General features: G+C 37.6%; 1 protein-coding gene across 1 annotated transcript in view; it reads right to left on the bottom strand.

Moving 5' to 3' along the window:
* The window catches only part of ATP6V0D2 (ATPase H+ transporting V0 subunit d2), a 48,306-nt gene that overhangs the window by 9,641 nt on the left and 13,470 nt on the right, over positions 1–25,195 (bottom strand). Inside the window, exons 3-5 of the mRNA XM_058698465.1 lie at positions 8,205–8,383; positions 6,927–7,006; positions 4,842–4,919 (exon numbers count right to left, since the gene is read on the bottom strand). Coding sequence (XP_058554448.1) covers positions 4,842–4,919; positions 6,927–7,006; positions 8,205–8,383 — 337 coding nt within the window. The remainder of the gene's footprint in view (positions 1–4,841; positions 4,920–6,926; positions 7,007–8,204; positions 8,384–25,195) is intronic.

The raw sequence follows: 25,195 nt of genomic DNA, 5'->3' as shown, positions 1-25,195 counted from the left end.
TTTCTCTCCTACTCCACTGTAAAATCTTTGAGGGAAATCATGTCACTCTTTTTATTTTTTATTTTTAATATCCAGTGCCTGGAAGTGCATAAGATCATTGAATCTTCAATGAATCTTCATTGAATCATTGAATCCAACAGGATGGTCTGTGAGTCTCTTATTTTCAAATTTCTATAATATTCTCTACAATGTTGCTACTCAAGGTGTGTTTCATGGTTCAGTAGCTTTGATGTCACTTGGAAGCTTGTTAGAAATGCAGAGTCTCAGGCCATAGTCCAGCCCTCCTGATCCAGGGCTTACATTTTAACAGTATCCCAAGGTTATTTGAACGAACACAATAGCTGAAATAAATTGCTCCGCAATAGCCTTTGATCAGTGTACTTTTGACTAACGAATCTAGACTTGCAACAGATTTTGCTGGAACTCTTCTGTTAGAACAGGTGTTTCCTATCAAGAGGGTGAGCTTTAGTTCCTTCTGATCCTTCTGATTGATCTCATGGAAAGCGTGGGTGACCCAGAAGCAGGGAGTGGCCTCATTTGGAAGCAAAGGCAGCTGCCTCTGGCCACTGAATGTCACCAGTCCTAGCAGTAAGTTTAGACCTTCCAGGGACAGGAGAAGAAATGTAAGAAGGAGATTTCATGGCAATAAGAAACCTTGAAATAAAAATTAGAGCAGGAGGAGCAACAATAGAGCCAATTGTCCCACATGCCCTTCAGGGTGCTTCCTAGTTCTAAGATGTTGGTTTTTATTCCTGTTTCCCCCCACTTTTATTGAGAAATAATTGACATGCATTGCTGTGTAAGATGTTGGGATTTTCCAGAGAGAAGTAGGGTGGGGCAGCAGAACTGCAGATGGCCCCGCAGCAGAGGCCGTTCTGGAGGAGGACGCCGCGTGAAGTTAAAGCATGACATTGTGGAGGAATGGTCATGGCTCAGGCACTGGGAAAGCAGTTGAAGAAGAAGAAGAAGGCTGGACAGGTAGCTAGGAAGAGAACAGGAAAGGCTTCGCGTGCCATGCCAGGAGAGGACTTTGGTTGATACAATTGGTTATCTGAAACACCACACACATTCCAACTTCTTGTTCTTGTAAATACTTCTTCCCTCTGCCTACAATGTGTGTACTTCATTCCAGAACTCTCCATGTTGAAATCTTACCTACATTGAAGGGTCCCATTAAATGGCTTTTATTATTTTTTTTTATTTTACAAGAAGTCCTTCTATTTCCTTTCCAATTGGGTATGATTTCCTTTGACTCCTTATTATACTTCAGTTTCCCTTTTATTATAACAGTCTGTATATTTACCTCAGCACCCTTTTCTAATCTAGAGGTTCTTTGTGTGTGAGGGTGTGTTTTCTTAGTGAAAAGGACTATAATCTTGGAATTGTAAAAGGGCTATCCTGTGTTTGACCATCCCTAAGCAGACAGTTTGACACAGCATCTGATTATGGAAGAGTAAATGGGGTGGTATTAGATTTCACTTAAGCCCTCTCTGTCATTTTTAGAGGGCTGGCATCCTGTGTGGCATAGAGGATGCCAGATGTCCTATGTCCTTTCACCGTTCCTTATGCTCATTCATTTTAAAACCATAACTTATTTTTTGTTGTTGTTGCAAAAACTAAGTGTACTGTTGACTTATTCAAAGTCATTATCACTTGCACATGATGGAGTTGGGCTGATCACACATTTTTGCCGGTTCATCATTCGAGGAAAGGAATACCTTGTGGGGGCAGTGGGTGGAAGAGTCAACAACAATGGAAGAGTGAACTGGAATCAAGCCCGGCCTCATTAGCATGTGTACTAACCAGGGAAGATGAAACAAACTTATTCATCTGTGCTTGTTTTTCGCTGTTTCATTAAACATATAGATTGTCAGGAGAGCAAAGACAAATAATAAAAGGCATAAAGGCAAACAGTACATTGCAGTGTATTTCCCTTGACCATAAGTCAATTTTTTTTTTTTTTCCCCATAGGAACTCACAAGCTTGTAATTAGGTCAAATGTTTGCATGCAAGTCCAGGTTAATGCTCTCTTTCACCATATTAAGTCTTTTTCAGTCTCCTGTCAACCCAGATTAAATAAGAACATAGATGGAAGAATGTGATAACTGAGGTGCTCTAATGTTGCACAAGTAAAATGAGAGGTAATTACATGATCTGATATATTTATATAAATCTGAAAAATCTCTTCTGATCATATCATTAGACACATTATAATTGCATGCTCTGTGTAACTAATACTTCAGTGTAATGTATAAAGGTAGTTGAGTGGACTTTTATTTTTTTATTTTTAATTAAAAAATTTTCTTTAACATTTATTTATTTTTGAGAGACAGAGAGAGAGACAAAGTGTGAGCAGGGGGAAGGCAGAGAGAGAGGGAGACACAGAATGTGAAGCAGACTCTAGGCTCTGAGCTGTCAGCACAGAGCCCAACGTGGGGCTTGAACTCACGAACTGCAAGATCACAACCTGAGCCAAAGTCAGACACTTAACCCACTAAACCACCCAGGTGGCTCAAGCAAACTTTTATTTTTAACGCAGCTTAAAAAAGAACCTAATCTAATATGGTAGTATCATGGGTATAAGAAGGGATAATGAGAACACTGGGTATTATACAGTATTTTGATCAAACCCTTCCAGTGACAAGGATTCTTCTACTATGCTGTCCTTTCTGCATTACTGAGGATTACAGAGACATAATTCTTATCTATTTTTGATTTTTATACCACATGCAGTATGATCTTGCTTATGAATTAGTACTTACTTTTATACAAGAATTGTGAATGCTAACTTTAATGTATAAGTAAAATAGTGGATGAACATAGAGGAACCAGAGAGAGGCTGCCTGAGTTCAAATTCTGACATTACCACTTCTTAGGTGTGTGTCATCAGGCGAGTTACTAGCTTCTTTGTGCCTCAGTTTCCCCTTCTGAAAAATAGATGCTAAACTCCCATCTTGTTGTTGTTGTGCTGTTTTGAAGTCCAAGTGAATTCATGTACATTAAGCACTTAGGATAGCATCTGGCACATAATACACGTTAACTATTGATAATGTCATTGTATACCTCTTGAAATGTTCTGAGTTTTGCCATAGCTCTTATTGCACATAGTTTGTGGGTATAAAGCACACAAGCCGTTTCTAAACCACAGGAATTATGCCATGTTGAAATTACACTTTTGAGCCATGGATAATGTGGCTTCTTATAGTGTGGCTAGTAGTTAAAAATTTATGACAAGAAAGGGGAGTGCTTCTTAGGGCCAGCAGATTACTTATGTTCAGAATGTCTGAAAGAGACTAGCTCACTTTCTGACATTTAGTATGCCATAAAAAAATGTTATTTATTTATCAGTGCCCACTTCCTGTGTAATATAGATAAAGGCAAAAAAGAATTTTTGGAGCTCTCCAGTGATAAATTTTTACTTCAAGGACTGCTTTTGCTTGAAGAGTTTCAACAGGGGATAGCAAAGTATCTTCAACTGTAAAATTTTAAAGATTAAATGTTTTGAGGGGAACTAATTTTATCATATGCAGTTTCAGAACATTAGGTTAAAATACATGCAGGTGAAGTTATTCAAGTTTTTTGTTTTTTTCCTTTTTTTGCTATAGGGCAGTTCTTACCAGGCTTTTCTTTCTTTCTTTCTCTCTTTCTCTCTTTCTTTCTTTCTTTCTTTCTTTCTTTCTTTCTTTCTTTCTTTCTTTCTTTCTTTTAATGTTTTTTAAAAAAACTTTAATGCTTATTTTTGAGAAAGAGAGAGAGACAGAGAGACAGAGAGCAGGAGTGAGGGAGGAGCAGAAAAAGAGGAAGACACAGAATTCAAAGCAGGCTCCAGGCTCTGAGCTGTCAGCACAGAGCCCAATGCATGGTTCAAACTGATGAACTGCAAGATCATGACCTGACCCGAAGTTGGACGCCCAACCAACTGAGCCACCCAGGTGCCCCATTACCAGGCTTTTCTTGAAATCAGGTTATTGAATCTACCTACCAATGAAGTCACTGTGACAGATAATCTAATGATTAAGGATATTCTTTAGACAAAACTTAGTTTCACAGGACAAAGCAAAGGGCTTTTCTAAGTCTAGAATGGTACCTGCCTTCTTCCTCCACCATTTTGTTATTCTTGTGAAGCCAGAAAAAGAGATCTATATGAAACACAGTACAAAATATGCCCAGCATGTTCCCAGATCCTTCTGATCTCTGAGATCAACATGTGTGAACAGGAGGATCTCTGAGCACAGATGAAATCTGTGATGAGAAAGGGAAATTAAGACGTTTATAGCATCAATTAGAGAGGTAGAAAGCAATGGGGGCATTTGACAGATAATTAAGTGAGCATGCCAACTGTGAATCACCTAACCCCAAAAGTCTTCCTAACCAGAGCTGGAATGCCCGAGGGTTGTTTGAGTTTCCTTTATTTTAGGATTTATATAAGGAACAAGGCGCAGAGTGGACTTTGGTTCCAAGTTGTGAGAATTCCCAGATTCCCAGTGTTCCCTCATTGGAGGGAAGTTGAGTGATTATTACAAGTACTCGTATTTCACCAATTGTTAATAGTATACCAAATTTTTAACTAATTATAATCTATTCATACCACGTAAAAATGAATCATGACCAAATTTTGTAAGCATTTTTCTTTTCTAATTCCAAAATAACTTTTCAATGTAGAAAACTTGCAAAATACCATTCTTAACTGAAAGCATCAAATGATATATATGATAAAATATGTTGTTTATTTTATTTTTAGATAAAGGAGCTTCTAAGATAAAGAAAGATAAGTAGGACTATGCAAGTGAAAAGTGTGTAAGCATATTATTTGGCACAAAGAAATTCAAGGACTTTCTTACCTCAAGAATGGGACACATGATTTCTGCTGTGACATCACCATGATTCTTACAGAATTTATAGAATGCCTCGAGGTAAGACTTAAAAAGAAGAAAGATCATTAAACAATAAAATGAAGATATTTTCCTTTGGAAATTTGTAGATCAGCTTTTCATGGCTTATTAAATACTTTAATGGAGGTTGAATTACTTGTCCCATAGGGCGATATTTTATTAAAAATTTGGTACAAACTTTCACAATGAAGTATGTTGCACAGCTTTAAAAAAGAACAAAATTGTACTTATCATACCTTATGATTCCTTAACAAGCACTTTTTTTTGCATGGTTCTTGGGTTTATTTCACATGATTAATGTTTGGTACTCTAATAAGAGTGCCAAACTCTTTTATGAGCTCAACAAATAATTCTAGATTTGGTCCTGTGCCGACATTTAATCTCTCTTGGTGCTCAGGAGACACGTTTGGGATGGCTTTGAACACGGAAGACACATTGGAAAGTCAGAGTCTGGGCTGTACAGTTAGACTGACTGTGTTTGAATCCCAACTCAATCACTTACCATTTAACTGACTTCTGCCAAGTAAATCTTACCTCTCTATGTCTTAGTTTTCTCATATGAGGAATGGGGATAGCACATAGTTTTGCTGTGTGGATTAAGTGAATTAATGCCTATAATTTACTTAAAACAGTGCCTTCTGTTAGCTATATCTTAAAGATGGCTGCTCTAAGTCCATAAGTTTCTTTATAAAGAGGAAAATTGCCTGCAACACAATGCTTTTGAAAGGACCTTATGTTTTAGCATAACCAGTTATGTAAATGGCATGACAGTATATATTCCTTCAGTTACTCTGTGAGAGTGTCTGTCCAAAGATGCTATTGTTGTATGAGTGTAAATGGACAGAGTTTGCTCAGTGCATATGACATAGAGCTACTCAAATGGTGGCAGCATAGACAGATAGCTGGCCAGATCATGCAAGGTGGTACCTATGTTGTAGTGTCCAGGGGTTGGTCATCTTCTTATGCTGCACACTGTCAGTAAATGGACAGGTTAACTGTGAAACTCAAAGACTCTATAATAGGATTAAGGATAGAAATGGATGCTACATGACACAAGGCTCACTATGTATGCTGGGTTTTGTTTTGTTTTGTTTTTTTAATTTTTTAAAAGATTTTATTTTTTTAAGTTTTTCTTAATCTTTATTTATTTTTGACAGAGAGACAGAGCATGAGTGGGGGAGGGGTACAGAGAGAGGGAGACACAGAATCCAAAGTAGGTTCCAGGCTCAGAGCTGTCAGCAGAGTCTGACACGAGGCTTGAACTCACGAACTGTGAGATCATGACCTGACCGGAAGTCGGTCACTTAACTAACTGAGCCACCCAGGCACCCCTAAAGATTTTATTTTATTTTATTTATTTTTTTTTTTTAATTTTTTTTTAACGTTTATTTATTTTTGAGACAGAGAGAGACAGAGCATGAACGGGGGAGGGTCAGAGAGAGGGAGACACAGAATCTGAAACAGGCTCCAGTCTCCGAGCTGTCAGCACAGAGCCCGACGCGGGGCTCGAACTCACAGACCGCGAGATCATGACCTGAGCCGAAGTTGGCCGCTTAACCGACTGAGCCACCCAGGCGCCCCAAGATTTTATTTTTAAGTAGTCTCTACATCCAACACAGGGCTCGAACCTACAACCCTGAGATCAAGAGTTGCGTGCTCTATTGACTGAGCCAGCCAGGCACTCCTATATGCTGGTTGTTTTAAAATGGATATGGTTCATCTTGCTCATCTATCCACCCACCTACCATTCACCTATCCAGCTGCTACCTTTTGTGCTCTAGGCACACCAGGCAAGGAGCTGGGAATACAGAGAAAGATGGGCGCATTACTTCCTCTCAAGAATCTTGCTGCTTCAGGGGAAGCTGACGTGTATGTATTTAACCAAAAGACCAAGACTGTAAAAGCTGTATTCCAACCATGTATAGCTTCATAATTGCAGAAGTTGGCTCATGGGCAAAGTAACTTTTGATAAAGAACTCTGGTTAAGATGTATTATGTAAAAAAGAAAACCGTAGTATTTTGGGAGACACTTACCTTGTACAGTTTATTGCGCAGTAATTCAATATTCAGTTCATCTAGGGTATTTTCAGACATGCAGTCTTGAAAGAATGGAGCTAAAAGTGGAAATTATCACACAAAATAAATTCATCAAAAGCATGATTATCAACTATGGAAAGATTTCCTGCATATACCATCCTGTGCTCATTCCTGACCAGGACACTGTGGAGTGGCAATCCACAGACTGGATAAAGCTACCAGTAATGGTGACAGTGAGAGTGATTAGTTATTTAGCATTTACTCAGTGCAAGCTGTTCACTAAACATTGCATGTATTTGATCCTCACAACACCTTGGACCTGTTCACTTTATGCCTTACTTTTTGAAGTGCCCCTACCCCTCATCTAATCGTAATATTTATCACTTCCAACCTCACTATATGCTAAGGATTGAGCTGTGCTAAAACTGTGTCATATTTAGTTTTCAAAACTCTGTTATACTAAGATACTATTGTTTTTAAAATGAGGAAACTGAGATGCACTGAATTGCCCCAAGTCACCATGTTGGGAACAGACAGAGCCTGGAATCAAACATCCATGATTATAGGCTTACCCTCTTTCTTTCACTCCCTTAGCACCACACATTTAATGACACCATTTTTTTTTCTTTTTAAAATTTCTGTTTTCAACAGCAACTATTTTGACAAATGATCTAGAGTGAATTGCTATGAACTGCTACTATCCAGGTTTCCTGACAATAATGTATATAAAATTATCCCATTAGCATTTTGAATGCTAGAACTATTATCAGTGCTACATTATAATGAAATTAGCATTTGTTTCCTCATTGCTTCAGGTCATTTGACAGGCACCCCTGAGCGTCTCAGAAAAATGGCATTCCTAAACTTTCTAAACAAAATGTACACAGCCTTATTTAGACAGAAATTTAAAAGGAAAGGATAAGGAATTAATCATATAGAACCCAGTTAGAAAATTAATTTTTTGAAAAATGATAAGTTCTATCATTTATTTACTATGATCTGGTACAAAGTACAAAGGTGTGGAGGTCGAGAGGTAGTCCCAGCTCCTACTGGGCTACAAATGGATCTTATGTGACTCTAGGAAGGTTACTTTCATTTGTTGCCATCTGAAAAATGAGGGAGCTGAACTAGATGATTCCTTAATGTCCCTTCCATGTCTATGAATCTGTATAGTATGATATTATATTCATGGAGAAAACAATGAATTGAATGTGCATTTTTTACTGACTATGATGATGTGCACATGCAGCTATACAACTGCTTATGCATTTGTACCTAATGGTGTTTCAACCAGAACAGCATTGAAGAGGTCCGAAGGTGTCTCAGCAATGTTGACTGCTTCCATTTCTGTGAAACGGCCCAGTGGGTGGCACTTCACCAGAATTTCTTTCACAGATTTTTTTTGCAATGCACCGTTCATCAATAGAATCACATTGTCTATCATGTAACTGCACCTGGTTTAGAAGAAAGAAATCAATTGCATGAGAATAAGAAGCATACCACCAGTAAAAAAAATAAAAATATAAAATAAATAAATAAATAAATAAATAAACAAAAATATAGTTCAGGCATATACTTTTTCATTAAGGAAATATAGGAGTCTCTTCTTATTTTAAACTTTGGGGTTTGAGAGATGTGAATGGGGTAAAATATCTGACTCTCTGGGATATCATAGTTTGAAAATCAATGTTGTAGTAACTAACTAAAGCTAAATAAAACCTAGGCTGGTGGAAATTTGCAGAAAATGACCCCTACATTGTAATTGGTGAACGTGGTATGAGGGTGAGTGTGAAATTGTGTGGTTTCTCAGAGTGGGCTATGGTCTTAAAAAGTTGAGGAACACAGACCTGGAGTATTTCACTCTATCTTAAAAACTGACTATTTAAATCTGTAGTAAAGCCCATCAGGGGTGCCTGGGTGGCTCAGTCAGTTAAGTGGCCAGTGGTCTTGATTTTGGCTCAGGTCATGATATCACAGGCAAGAGACTGAGCCCCACCTTGGGATCCATGTTGGGTGTGGAGCTTGCTTAAGATCCTCTCTTTCTCTCTCTCTCTCTCTCTCTCTCTCTCTCTCAAAAAAAGTCAATTTCCTGCCTGTTAAAAAAAAAAAAAAAAGCCCATCATTGATTCAAAATTTAAAAAATTTCATTAAATTTAATATCAAAATATTTAATGTTTGTTTATTTATTTAAAAATTAAAATATTCTGTATTCTTTTCCTCCTATGAGACCAGGTAGTGAACTTTCTAGCCATTTTCTCCCTAGATCCCCAAGAGCCCATAGGTTCGTATTCTATATGGTTACATGGCTAAATATAAGCTCTGCCCAGGATATTGTGGATGCATATGCTTGTTCAATCATGTGCTCAGCACCCAAGATATTGCAAGCAATGAGGTTGAGAAGTAAAAGAAACACAGTCCCTTACTTCACAGAGAATATAGTTGGAGGGAGGAACTGGACAAAGAATCCATTATAGTAAATTGTAACCAAGCACAGATGCTAGGCAAATTATAGTGTAGTGAGGGGATTCAGAGCTGGGCACCAAAACAGCCTGGGATGGGACTTCTAGGGAATGATATTCAAGCTGAAACTTGCAAAATGAGTAGGAGCTATCCAGGCAACAGTGGCTAGGAATTGAGGAAAAGAGCACTTCAAAGCAGAAGGAAGTGTATGTGAAAAGCCCCAGAGAAGAGAATACAAGGAGTTCTCTGGCTGGAGCTGGGCACTGGAGGTGGGGCTGTGGCTGAACAAGCAAGGTTTTGACAGACAAAATGAAGAATCTGGGTGTGGGGGGCGATGGAAGATACTGAATGCCTTCAAGCAGAAGGGGGTGTTATGATTTATGTAGAATAATGATTAAAACAGAGAAGGGTAAACAAACAGATAGTGAGGTGCTTTACAAAAGTTACATCATTTAATCATGATAACAATACTGTCATGATAACAAGGTGTACTGTGATTATCTCCGTTTTACAGATGAGGAGCCAGAGGGCCAAGTATGGTAAAAATCTCACTCATGATGACACAGCTAACAAATGAAAGAGCTGAGGAACTCAAAAGCAGTCTGCTTCTGGGATCTTTCTCTTAGCCTTTATGTTATGCTGTCTTTAGCAGTCAAGGATAGTCAAGAATGACACATAGGTTTCTAGGTTTACAAGATCGTGGAGTCATTTATTGAGATGAGAGCATTGGAGGAAGAGTAGGTTGTTGTGGGAGCAGATGCTTTGGACAGAATGAGTTTAGATGCCCGGGAGATATCCAAGAGGAGATGCTAAGTAAGCTTCAGAAATATGAGTCCTGAAGACAGCTGGGAGCAGACATTTGAGGGGGGTTTGTGGGGGTGGAGGATAGTTTAACAGTGGAAACATAAGTCTTGGGTATGGTTGGGATCACATCCTAGAGTGCATATAGTGTTCTGCCCTGAAAACCCTGGATAAACTCAGCATTTGAGGACCTCGATGGAATCTCAGAAAGAATGACCAGAAAGGAGGGGGAAAACCAGTAAAGAGAATTCTACAAGTCCTAGGAAGAAGTGGTCAGAGCATCAAAGGCCACAAGAAACTCAAGGTAGACACTGAAGTGTCCATAAGATGCAGCAATTAAGTGGTTATCTGGCAACACAGTGAAAAAACCTCCAGTGGAGTTTATTGGTGGAAAGGACACGGGAGAAGGTGGCAGAAATGTGATCACATGTGTTTAAAGTGAGTGGGAAGTAAAAAGTTTTAAAAAGAAAAGATTTCAAACAACAAGTTGACCTTAAAAGGGGAAGACAGTTCAATGGAAACCCAGAGGCCAAGGGGCTTTGGATTTTGGTTTTTGTTTTTTTAAGATGGGAGAGAAAAGAACGTGGTCCAGTGGTGAGAGGAAGAAGGGAGCCGAGAGGGTGAGGTTTTGAATCAGGAGAGTGAAGGGGCAGCCAACTGAGGAGCTGAGGTTCTCCAGGTTTGACAGTGACGGGACTAACCCCTGCCACAATTCAGGCTTGAAAAGTAAATGAATAAAAATTAGCCAAGTCTCTTAGAAGCACTGTCCCTGGAACGTGGCTGCAGTGGTCACAAGACTTCCTGTGCAAGAGTGCATTTCCCGCTGGACGAGAATCTCCTTCATTGTGAAGCTTTGACAGTTTACCCCAATAAAAATTCTATCTGAAGAAGTTTAGAAGCAGGCAATTATCCCTTTATAAAAGGCACATGACTCTAAAGTTTCTTCGCCTCCCAAACAGCAGTACTAAATTTAGACATTATAGAATTTTAGACTCCTTTTTATCTCTTGAAAATGATATTAAAATGGAAGTGCTTATTTAACTGTCCTTTTATGGCTCAAAAACTATTACCTGAGAGGGGAATTGCTAGCACTTAATAACCCTTAGCAGGCTCCAGACATTTAATTGTTCCCCACAGCACCTCTGTAATGTAAAAGCATATGAGCTGCTAACATTCCCAACTTGCAGAGGACTATTAGACCAACGTTGACAGGCAACCAATGTCAGTGCTGTAAGGATTTAGGCGACATGTAACACTCAAGCCTTTGCCTGTGCAGTAGGTGTGCTCATGTGTGTATTGAGTTAAACTTACTTTCTTTTAGGGATGTCTGGTTGGTTTAGTTGGTAGAGCATGACTGTAGTATCAGAGTCATGAATTGGAGCCTCACATTGGGCGTAGAGTTTGCTTAAAAAAATCTAAAAATTTAATTTAATTTTTTTTTTTTTTTTTTTTTTTTTTTTTGCTAATAGTCTAAGCCCTATATTGCAAAGAGCAGGGCTGTAGAGATTGGTTTTATTTCAACTCATTATTTAAACGGTCTTGTTTCTAAGATGGAACAGTAGCACAGTTTTCCTAGTTGTTCAGGAAATGAAGACAGAACACAGCACTTGGTCCATGGCAGGGGGCAGAAGGGAGAGGACTTCTTTCCTGTCCCCTCCCTCATCCCCATCACACATATGCTGGTATATAACTATCATTGGCTCTCTGGGGTGGCAGGGGGATTGGCATGCCTAGAAATAGTTTATATTCTCCAGACTCTAATCTTTATAGACCTTCAGGGCCATGCATACAGTGATATAGTGGTAGGGAATAAAATCACTGCTGATATTGCTTGAGTAATTTCTGAGCTTAAAGACACTTGGATGTTCACCTAGTTCAATGTTCTCATGTTTTAGATAGTTGTGTTCATAAGTAGTGACAGAGCCAGGATGAGTTGGGTTAACTTTTCTTTTACTAGTAGTCTAGACAAACATCCTCATTTTAGCCCCCTCCTAAATATTTTATTCTATAACTCTGATATTGGCACCTACGAAAACCATGATGTCACCGAAAATTGTGATAGAGTGAACAACTTAATTTCAAAAATTTTAGGTTGTAAAAATTATAATTTTTAAAATACCTGCCCTCTTGGAGGCTTTTACTGTGTGTCAGACGGTGCATGCATGTTCTCACTCAAGCCGCACTAGTCAACGAGTCAATGCTGAAAGGACCATCACTACCACCACTTTATTTAAATATCTTGTCCAAGATCACACTGCTAGAAAGAGGCAGAGTTGGTACCCCAAAACCAAACCTCTGACTCTGTATTAGATTCAGAAAAAAAAAGCTAAAGGCAAATGATATTTTCACATTTCCTTTTGGTCTTAGTGCTATTTTTTCTCTCTCTCTTTAAAATTTATCTCTCTCTCTCTCTCTCTTTTTTTTTTTTTTAGTAATCTCTATGCCCAAGGTGGGGCTAGAACTCATGACCCTGAGATCAAGAATTGCATGCTTCTCTGACTGATCCAGCAAAGCACCCTTATTTTTCCTCTTTTTGTTCCCAAACTTATTTAAGAGTCTTGAAGCTAATTAAAATATATTTCTTATATGCTAACTACCAAATTCTGGGCTGTCATAACAGTTGCTGAATGGTCAGATAATGTAGAGCCATATTTGGTGAGTTAGAGGAATTATTCTTCAGCTCTAGTCAAAACCTCTGCCCAGCCTCAGATCTATATTCTTTCACTTCCTTTTTGTGGCTATGACTGACTGGTCTTCTCATAAACATCACAGTCATATTATCTCAAAACCTGAATGCCCCTAATGTTTCTCTTTCTTCTGTAATTGCTATCAGCAACATCACTACTTTCATTCCTAAAAATCTGTCAATGGCTTCCTTTTGCCTTTAGAATAAAGAACAAATTTCTCATTATTGTACACAAGGCTCTTTATTACTTGGCGTCTGATTACTTCTCCAGCTATGAATGTGAATAATATCATTAAAAAGAAAGTGTGCATTTTAGAAAAGTGAATAGAACAGAACCCCGCCCTCCCCACCCTGCAAAAGAAAACTCTTAAGGGGCAGTAAGAAAACTTTGCAAGGAAGACTGAGGAAGGGCCAAAATGGGAAAAGGAGCACGAAGAGAAAGTGTGACCACAGAATGCAGGGGACATGGACATCAACAACTGAATACCAGGACAAGTTATGAAAGGCTGAAAATATATCCTACTGGACCTAGCAGCTAGAGTGGTTTGGGTCGCCCTGTGGCATAGACAACAAGACTGAAGTGGTTTGAGTAAACAAGTGAGAAAATAGAGGACTCTAGACTATCCTTTTTAAGAAGCTTAGCATCAAGGTGTGGGAAAGGGTAGAATATCACTGTCTTCATACAGTCACTGTGTAAACTAATCAAATCATACATATGACATTTTGTAAATCTTAAGTTGTCCCAGTAGAAGAGCCCGGGGTTTGAAACAAAGAAACCTAATTCTGAACCTAACTCTGTCACTTAAAAACCAGTTTACCAAGAGCTCCATTTTCTCAGTCTTAAAATGGAAATATTTATTCAACTTTGAATGGTTGGCATTAGTATTAGTAACACAAATGAAAGCACTAGCAGAGTGCCTCAGATAAAGGAAGGCAAAGTCATATACTCTTAGAGGAAGATAATTTCCTATAAACCAGACTTTGGAGGAAGGGGAGCAGAAAATTATAAGCCACATCATCTTTGGTATAAAAATTTGCAATGTTTAAACTCTTTTATGGGCTGAGATTTCTACATTTCTGTAGTTTCACATTGAGTTCTAGCCAATAGAACCTTTTCAAAATTTTCTCAGACGTTATTAACCCCTTTACAGTGTAAAGACAACAACTGAGAGGTAGTCATTTAGAAGACTGGAACATCCACAAGACCATAAATTATGTTAGTTGCTAGGATATTTATTAAACATTAAATCTGATTTATACCTGTTTTATAAAACTTGTTACCATCCTGTTCTGCATATTGTAAGCCTAGAATGATCCTTGCATGGTCATTATTTCACAATGTTTCCTATAAGATACTGGAACTTCAAACAGTTTAATGTTTATCTTTTTGGGAATGTAATCATTAATCTGAAAACAATTCTGATTAACTAGCTGTCATGAATGACAACTGCTTTTATATATAAAAAGGCCTGAATCCCTTTGTTAGCTGGAGACTCTTCAGGGCTCTGTCTGAACTTCTCCATTTGGGTGCACTTAGATAGTAAGTAACTTGGTGCACGTGGTGATTACAACAGTTTCATTATCTAAAAGCATTGTGACTTGATCGTAAGAGCCACATCCTGATATCAGGACTTGATTGCCATACATTCCTTTCTACCAAGAGGTTGAATCAGTATCTTTCCATCTGCAACACTTGATACAGCATTCTTGATGACAGTTCTGCTTAGGTGACCAGAACTGTGATGTTTGCTAGGTCACACTGGTACCTACAAAGAATACAGGGACAGGGACATGAAATGCATAATCAAGAGTAATTGTCCATAGACAGGATTGGGTGATGTCTGAAATACACTTGGTGTACTGTAAGTTATTTCATTCCTCAATGCAATTCCTCAATGAAATGTGCTGATTCACCGCTAAGAGGCCTGACAATATTAATTGTGACGTGGACAATAGGGCCTTATTGGAAGTATTTTCCAATGTATTAATTTTTTTAAATGTTTATTTATTTTTGAGAGACAGAGAGACAGAGCACGAGCAGGGGAGGGGCAGAGAGAGAGTGGGAGACACAGAATCTGAAGCAGGCTCCAGGCTCTGAGCTGTCAGCACAGAGCCCGATGTGGGGTTGGAACTCATGAACCGTGAGATCATGACCTGAGCCGAAGTCGGATGCTCAACCGACTGAGCCCCCCAGGCGCCCCCAATGTGTTAATATTCAAATGGAAGTTTTCCTTGATCACATTGGGAAACATCTCTTTTACTCCAGATTCATTTAATCCAGTGCTAACTCCATATCTTCACATAGGGCAGTTCTGCTATTTAGTCTGACTCGCTAAAGAGAATGTTGAAATTTAGAATATCCCCATAAACATCTGCCCCTTCTTGAAATTTGACTTCTTTTGGGTAACATAATCTTACTTCCCCTAAAGTTTCCCTTTTTTAAATAGAAGAAGTGAAAATTAAAATAATTTTTAAAAGCAATTAATTTTGCTGTCACACTAATTTTTCCTTCTAGAAAAATAAAATAGTAAAAAATTGCTCAGAAGTCAGCACTGCCTATAATAGCATATTTTAGAACAAGACTGCTGATCACTATGCATTTCCCAAACTCTTGGTAGCTCTGGAATCTTTAGAAGACTCTTTTCTCTAGTACTTCTCTACAATCTTGGTCTAACCCATCTGTGAGGATTTAAAAATTCTTCAAACTTATTTGTCCTTTTCTACATCAGTGCCCATGTTCCTATTATTCTCCATTCTCTAGCTATTTTGATTCTCTCTCTAAATGTTTGTATTTATATTTACCTTGGGGTGAAATTAATTTTCAATATATATTGGCAGTATCAATGGTGAACATAAAGAATAGTTAGCTCATTCATTCACAAATATTTGTTGGATATCCGAGGACATAAGAACTGGATTCCAGTGCTAATTCTGCCCCTATTCAATTGTGTGCTTTTGGATACGTCATTTTACATATTTATTTCAAATACAATTATTTACAGATAATTCTTACCAATCTTTATTAGTTATAGGAGTTTGTTCAGTACATTTTTGTGGCCTCCAAGAAGCCTGAACCATACTTGTACAGAATACAGACACAATGATGATTTTTTTTCAATCAATGAATAAGTTTTTCTTTATGTTCATTCAAGTACATTAACTCCGTCAGTCACTGGGTAAACAAAGGTGAAGGACTTAATTGACTACCTGGTATCTTACCCTGAGCTGCCTTTCTAGGGTCACAGCTGCCTATTCCTTGCTTTTTCAATACTTTTCCACTGAGGAGATTTATAATATTAGAGAGATTATTCTATGTCACCCCTTCTTTAGCCATGCATGTAAATACTATGGTAATTCACAGGAAAACACCAGTGGAGTGATTCTTCTTGTCAGTTAGAGAGGTTAAACAAGTTGTATTTATCATAGCCTGTTCATTTGGTCAAGAACAGTTAACAGGTGGATCTCATCTTTCTTATATTCAACAAACCAGTCACAGAAGATGTTGGAGCATCTTATATCTTCTGATGAGAAAAGAAAAAAAAAATCTGAGAGACTAGGAAAGGAACAAAACTTTCATATGCTGTTGGAGTATGAGAGCAATCTGCTAATATCTATCAAAATCTAGGACCTGCATATCTATTGAAAAAGTAATTTCACTTCTAGGAATTCATGCTAAAGAAATTCTGGCATGGGAAAGCAAAGATATATGTACAATGATGCCTGTTGAGACATTATTTGAGAAAGCAAAGAAATGAAACAACGTAGATGGATGAAAGGGGAGTAGTTAAATAAATAATGGTAGATGTAACACAGTGAGATACAAAATCTTTTTTAAATAAGATAGATCTTATGTGCTTATGCAGAAAATTCTCAGGGCACATGAGTGGCTCAGTTGGTGGAGCATCTGAGTCTTGGTTTCACCTCAGGCCATGATCCCAGAGTTGTGGGATCAAGCCCAGTGTTAGAACTGAGCATGGAGCCTGCATAACATTCTGTCTCTCTCCCTCTGCCCCTCTACTCCACTCATTCTCTCTCTAAAATAAACTAAAAAATGAAAAAAATTTTGAAAAAAAGAAAATTCTGACTAGATTATGTAAAAGATAACTTATAGGTAATATATATAATTTCACTGTTCTAAAGCAAACAATAAAACCAACTATGTATATTTATATTTGTTTGTTTACATATAAACATGTATATACATAAAACTTTTTCATATAGAAGAAATTATGCATCAAACTTATGAAGGTTGGCATGCCTGGCTGGCTGGCTCAGTCGGTAGAGCATACAACTCTTGATTTTAGGGTTGAAAGTTTGAGCCTCACATTGGGTGTAGAGATTACCTAAAAGTAAAATCTAAAACAAATAATAAAATTTTTTTTTAAAAAAGTAAAAAAAAATAAGTCAAAACCTCTGGGCTTTGGGAAATATATTCATAAATATAGTCTCTACTTAATCTTGGTTTCCTTATTTCTAAAACATGGATAATATCAGTGCCACCCATATGGTTGTCATGAGAATTAAATGAATTTAATACATGTAAAGTAATTATAAAAGTGCTGCCTTGTAGTGAGCACTAAATAAAATGTAATAAAAAATTCTTTAAAAAAAACATAGGCACAGGCTTCTTTTTCAATTAAAAAAATAAAATAAACACAAAAAAGTAAAATACAAGGACGGCAATGGATATCTGGATCAGTACCAGGGTGGATTTCAGTCTTTCCAGGTTATGAGACAGGCTCAAACCTCTGCTACTCAGCAAATGTTGGGGAAAGAGCAAGACTTTGGAAAGCAGGTTACTGGGATCAGTCATGGCCCCTGGTGGTTGGTCGCTACCCTACCCAGAATGTCGACGAAGAGCGAAGGAAAAAACACGTCTCTTTTGGCCCTGATTTGTTTCCCACTCAAAGAGAAGTGTCGTAGGGATGGCATCCTAAGCTCTTTTACATCCAATATCTTAACATCCTTAAACCTCAGACACTAATTTTGCTGACGTCACTTGCCATCGGCAGCCCAACATTAGTAGTGGTTTTATGTATTGTGTTTCTGCGGCTGCGCTTTGCCTCTTCCCAGCCACATCCGTGTACAAACACGCTCTCGTCCTTCAAGTCTTAAGCTTTGGCATCACCTTCATTATGCAGTCTTTTCTCGCTTTCACCAGTGAATATTACACCCTAATGCAAAAAATTAGCTGCATTTTTTGGGTACATGTATATGTTTATATTGAATATGTATATATTTTTTCATTCATCCAGTTTCATGGGCGTGCGACCTATATAGTCATACAGGGCCACGGTTGGTTTAATTCTCTGCTGCTGCTCTCTTGAAATTACTAAACATTTTTTTAACAAGGGCCCTGTATTTTCATTTGCACTAGGCCTTGCAAAATACATAGCTGGTCCTATTTTCAAATTACACTTGCAATTCTATATTGTATATAATTATTACTATTCTAGATGAGGAAACAAAGTCTTTGAATGAGTAAGTAACTTCTTTTCAAGGTTCCATAACTGCTCTATTGTAGACTCAGGTTAGAGTCTACCGACTAGTTACAAGAATTTCTCACCTGCATCAGGGTCACTTGGAGGGCTTATTAAACGTGCAGATTCACAGACCACATTCCAGGGCCTAATAAAACATACTTTTTATAAGCAGGGTCTTGGAATCTGCACCTTAAGCAACTGTTCCACTGGTTTAGAGAACAAGATTATATTCAATTCATCTCTAATTTTAGAACCTAGCATAGGCCTTCACTCACAGCAGTCACTTAGTACATGTTATGCTGACTAAGTGAGTGTCATTCAGTTATAGACAGATCCAGCATTGCTATTGCAAAATAGCACCAGGGTTTTTCAATTCTCAAAGTGCTTGAGAGTTTAAATGCTGGAAGCCTTATCAGCAGCTACAGTTGAGACATTTTTGCCACATACTTGCTTGCCATTGAACATCCACATGGAATCCCTGGATATAAAACCGTTAAGTTGTTGCAGTTCTTAACATTTCAGAAGGACTTTTCTGGCCAGAGATTCAGAATCACAAATGCATAGTGGTGTCAAAAGGTCAATCTCATGATATCATTGGGAAGGTGATTACTGAAATCAAGATTTAACAAATTAAATACTTTGTGGACTTTGATGTAAGGAAGACACAAAACTCAGCACTTCTAAAATGTTCATGACCAGATGGAAAGCTATTTAGTCATTTAAAAATGCTAAGAAAATTTTTGACATAGAAAAAAAAATGCTGATACTATACATAGAAAAATTAAGATTCAAAATTATATCTACAGAGTGATTCTAGTTCTTTTAAAATGTATAGAAAAAAGAATATGAAAATAATGCCAAATGATGATGAGATTAAGGGTGTTTTATTTATATAATTTTCTCTAATTTACAGTGGGCTTCCTGTTCTTTTTGATTAAAAGTAAAACCGAAATCCTTTATCTTACTTGCAAATTCTTTTTTCCTTAGCTTAGAATTTCCAGGAATTTCTCTTTCTTATCAAAAATCAAGATGCTAAATTCTGTTACGTCTAGCTCCCAAATGTGTTCAACCCCTGTTCCCTCCTCACTATCTCTATTTCCAGCATAAACTTTTAAAATATGTCTCTGTTTTCTCTGTTTCAAGTCCTCTCCCTTCAATGCACATTTCACAATACCAACAGAACCATCTTCCTAAAATATACATCAGATCAGTCCCCTCACTTTTCAGGGCAGTTTAAGAGCTGAAAAGTAAAAACAAACAAACAAAAAAGAGAAAATAACATCTTTGGAATGCTATCGAGAGTGACCTGATTTCATACCTTAGCTTCTGTATTTACTAGCTAGTTACAAGATCCTTTAAGGATGCCCCAGGAAATAGGCATAATAACAGGAGTGTTATTATAACAACACTATTATAACAATAATGTTTGCCATTATTGAACAAACACTGCACACATAGTAAGAACAGATACTTTACCATCGGTTAGAGGAGAAACTAAAGCCACGTCACATTGCCTTAGGCAGAGAAGCCCTAAGTGTTCAACTGGTCTTCCACATGGCTTCTCAGCAGAATACGCCCCACCTTACAAGGTGGTGACCATGTGGTGAGGGGTACAGTCAGCAGCATGTAGGAAGCATGCCAATAGTGGAACCCTTTCTGAAAAGCCTTCCTTTATTGACTTTTACTCATAGAGACTTAAGGTCAAAGCCCTTAATCTGGCCAGGCTCTTTACTCTCTTTTCCCAGCCCTTATCTAGACTCCAGCCACATCTGAGATGACTAGTTATTTCCACATACAAAATCTTCTCATGCCTCACTAGTTATTTTTTCAACTTAATGCCCCTTTAAAATTTTGTTCAAATTTTATTTTCACTGCAAAATCTTTTAAAATCAAAGTTAGTTATTCCATCCTTTAGCCTCCTCCAGTTGAATGCATAAGCCTCTATTACAGCTGTTGCTTAATTCTGTCTTATTTTTTCACCATTTGTGAACACATCAGCTTGCTCCATTAGAATGTAAAAATGTAAGTGACCCAGAATTATGTTACTGATTTTGTGACTAACGAGTGATGGTGCAACCAATTCATCTGGTTGGCTGAGGACTTTCCTGGTTTTAGCAGTAAAAGATCTGCATCCTGAGAAACCGCTCGAGGCAAACCAAGGTATACAGCCTCCTAATGTATAGTGCAGGGCAAAGCCTGTAAAAGATTTATAATACATCATCAGGATAGTCAAGAACTTTGAATTGCCTTTATAAAGAAATCCTTAAAGATTTCATCAGTGTGTGGTCCTTAACTTATAGTTCTTGGCTAATATGAGTCCAAGTACTTAAGACCATATTTCCTTCCTCATCCTATATTCAGAAAATTTATATCCCCTGAGGTGGAATATTTTGAATACTGAAAGATTATTTTTAAGAGATGGCTAATCTCAAAAGGGATGAGAAGTTGAAATGCTGCCAGAAAGCGTTGAGTAGGAGGGAAGAAAAATAAAACAATCCAGTCCTATATTAAATAGTCTCTTCATTAAAACGCTATGGATTCATTCTTTTGTTTCACAAAACTGTGTATAATTATAGTATACAAAACCCCCAGATCTTCCTGCTATTAAGTATTTAAAAATATCCATTCCAGATTTTCAAAGTAAGTTTCACATATACAGTAATTATATCACACAAATGTGCCATGCTTGGATTGTATTTATTAAAACAACTTAAATTTAGACTATCTCTATTAGGGTTGACTTAATATTTCCATAAGGATGGCCTGGACATTTCCTGATAGAATAGGAAGTAATTATCTTATGGAAGTTCATGGGTGCTAGTTAGACACCTGACTTCACAAAACATTCTAGAAGAGAAATAAGAAAAGTAGTTTTAGGACTCTCCCTCTCTCTCTTTTGTTTTTTTTAGTACTTTTTTTCGTATGTACACCTCTTGTTATGGTAACACATCTCTAGATTCTGCACAGAGCAGTTGGATGCTGCCTAGCCTGGCAACTCACATGATGCGGTGGGACGAATCATGGAATGAGACTGAGAAGACACAAGACAGATCAGAGGATGATAAGGCGATAGGGGAGTATTAGAGACTATGGCTAATTAAAGAATGCAAGCCTCGACTAAATATATTTTTAAAAAGTACTTTAAACACTCACCTGGTCATACAAAAATGTATCTTCAGGCATGACACCTGGTTTTTATCCCTAACATATTGGCCAGCAAATAACCAATATTCAAGTGCTATATAAAATATAAAATCCTGAGTTGTCTAGAAGTATTTTATAGCTCTGTGTAAGGTGCTGCTAAATACAGAATTATATATCAATTCCACAAATATTCAGTGCCCATTACATACTAGGAAGTACAGATAGAGATACTAAAAGAACTAATTTAATGAATTTATAGCCAAGGGGTTCAATCCATTGAGCGTCTGACTCTGGATTTTGGCTCTGGTCATTATCTCGTGATTTGTAGTTTCGAGCCCTGCTCCAGGCTCCGCGCGGACAGCCTGCTTGGGATTCTCTTGCTCCTTCTCTCTCTGCCCTTCCCCCACTCTCTCTCTCTCTCTCTCCCCGTATCTCTCTCTCAAAATAAATAAATAAAAACTTAAAAAAAAAAGAACTTATAGCCAAGAGAGTAGATAAATTAAAACATGTCCATTACTAACACCACTAACAATACTGATAGTACCCAAACTACCTCTCCACTTCCAGTTTGCATTAATAGTCTATGCAGGGCTTTGTGACCACCTATATTCTTATACATAGTTTTTAAACATTGTTAATGACTAGAAATACTTGGAATTTTAAGTAATTTTGTTTTAGAAACAGAGTACATTTTAACTAGATCAACATGTTTGTTGTGAAATAAACATGCTTGCTTAATTAACGTTAAGGCCTTGTCCAGGTTTAAGATTCTATAATTAGGAAGCACTAAATCATGGAGTCATCACATAAGAGGAAACATTGACCAAGTGACTCAGAGTCACTCTTAGGGCTAGAGCACTTTCTAATATATTTTGAGCAAGTTTCTGTCACATGAGCTCTGTCTCTCAACCTGGCAGGTTTCTGACTCCATTAAAATTGGACTGTCCTCTGTCATTATCATGGGTCAGATTTTCTTGATTCATCTAAAATCTGAGCAAAATAGGTTTGCAAAGCCTACTGCCAACATTTATTTTAAAGTATAACTCCGCCACTTGATCTGTGACCCAGGCAAACTACTGCACTTAAATTTTAGTTTCCTCATCCTTAAAGTGGTGATGATAAGAACTAAGATTTGTTAGGTTTAAAGGAGACAATGTTTATAAAGCATTTAGCAGAGCCCTGGCATATGTAACATTCCATAAATATTGTCTAGTATTTTGACTGCCATTTCTGCTTCCACACAGATAGGGCCATCTTGTCTTTGTGCCGAGGAATCTTTGCTGGTGTCTCCATAACTACCCTTGCCAGACATATTTGCAGGAGGCATCTCTATCAGGCAGCCACTGAAGATTAGATATGAACCTGGACCTGATTCAGTCCAAGCCCATGCACTTTGTACTTCACCTCAACCCTTGCAAGGAGGTAAGAATCCTATGAACAAACTTGGCTTCTTCTTTTGTCTCTTTTACATTTTGATTTTCTGCTTCATATTTTTCTTATTTAAAAAATATTTTATTTTATTTTTTTCTTAAGTAGGCTCCACACCCAACGTGGGTCTCAAACTCACGTCCCCGTGATGGAGAGTCACATGCTCTACCAGCGGAGCCAGCCAGGCGCCGCTTCAGATTTTTTTTTTTAAGGAAGAATCTTGCAGTTAAAAGAATACTCTCTTTCAATCTTGCAGATTGAAAAATACTCTCCTCTGTGATAAAGCCCAATTTCCTTAGCCTGCCACTGAAGAGTGTGCATACTTTGTCTGGAACTTACTTCTCTAACCTCCCTTCCCCATTCTTTCCTCCCCTTTTGGCACAGCCTACTCCTGCCCAAACTGACCTGATTCAACATACATGCAGCGCCCCTCCCATCTACATGCTTCAACCCCAGATGTTCAGCCTTCTCCCTCATCCCCAAATTCTACCCCATTTCCAGGTTCAGCAGCAATGTCAGACCCTCTGGGAAGGCTTCCGAGAACCCTTCCCAAAGAAAGTTCTTGGGCTTTGCACTGAGTCAGATCCAAGTTCACACCTAATAGTCATCTCTGACTAGCTGTGTGTTTGTGGATCCTTAAAAAAATCAGCATTTGGGGTCTTGCCTATAAATAAAATCCTAACCTACAGCAGTGATAGGAAGTCTAATTGCACAAACAAGGTGTATTGGCACTAACCACAAGTCTCAGGTACATCAGCGATTACTTCTTGCCTCAAACCACGCTCATTTCTTCTACTTGCTTATTTATAGACATGGTATAGGAACAGCTGGACAGCTATTGGGTTAAAAACAATTTGAGCTGGATCCCTCGTCTCGTTCCCTACAATAAAGTAAATTCTACATGAACCAAGGTTATTTATTTATTTATTTATTTAATGTTTATTTATTTTTGGAAGAGAAGGAGAGACAGAGTGCAAGCAGGGGAGGAACAGAGAGAGAAGGAGACACAGAATCTGAAGCAGGCTCCAGGCTCTGAGCTGTCAGCACAGAGCTGGATGTGGGGCTTGAACTCACACACTGCAAGATGATGACCTGAGCTGAAGTCAGATGCTTAACCGACTGAGCCACCCAGGCACCCCTGAACCAAGGTTTTAAATGTAAAAAAATGAAATATCTAAAAAGAAAAAAAAAGAAACATCAACAACAATGAATGAATGAAATGAAAGACAGGTAAATTTACCTATGAATTTGGAGTGGAGAAAAACTTTCTAAGCAGGATACAACAATCAGAAGTCAACAAATCAAAGGATTGATGATTATAGCTAATTAAAAAATTTCAGTGTTTCTACAGGGAAGAAAGCTATCCAAGTTAAAATTACTTCACCCCGAGAAAATAATTTTGCAACATATATTATGAAGTGCTAACTTTCTTAATTTATAAAGAGCCCTTACATATCAACAAAAACTGCTGGATACTCCAATAAAAAAAAAAATGGACAAAGGATTTGGTCAGGTAGAAAACCCATATGACTAATAAATACAAAATGATCTTCAATTTTGCTAATAAACACAAATTAAAACAAAAACAGAAAATATAATTTGTAACCTATTGGATGGGCAAAAACTGAAAAGATAATATTCAATGTTGGTAATGGTGTCAGTCCACAGGTCTTCTCATGCACTGTTTTGGGAGTGCAAATTGGTGCTACTTTTGTTGAGCACAACTTAGCAAAATTTACCAAAATTAAAAAAAAAGAACATTTCTTTGATTCACTACTTCCACTGCTAAAAATTTAGCTTAAAAATAAATTCCAGACTGACACAGTAATAAGCTAATCACAAAACTTTTTACAATGGAAAAAAATTATTCTCTGTTAATAGATGTAAATTGGGTCATGATACATACCAAACGTGAATTTCTAGGCAGTTATTTAAAGAGAATGGTGTTGACAAGGGCATTTCTGAGAAATATTAGGTGGGAAACAAAGTGCAGAAGGAATGTGATTCGTTTGCATAAATTTGAAATGTGGAAGTGGGGTGGGTTGAGTGTGTACCAATAAACATACTCAGATGTAAATATTTTTCTAGAAAACACATAAGAAATAGAGAAGTGTTTACTTTGGGGGAAAGGAACTGAGAAGGGAAGAAGGGGAGATGTGAAATAGAGGAACATTTTTATTTTATACATTTGTAAACCAGTCTAGGGCCCAGTCTAGTATTCACAATTTTGTATATTACAATGAAATTGTATACACATGATAAAC

The sequence above is a fragment of the Neofelis nebulosa genome, chromosome 14 (genome assembly GCF_028018385.1).
Source record: "Neofelis nebulosa isolate mNeoNeb1 chromosome 14, mNeoNeb1.pri, whole genome shotgun sequence".
NCBI classification, from domain to species: Eukaryota; Metazoa; Chordata; class Mammalia; order Carnivora; family Felidae; genus Neofelis; species Neofelis nebulosa.
This window is presented reverse-complemented; position numbering and strand designations above follow the sequence as displayed.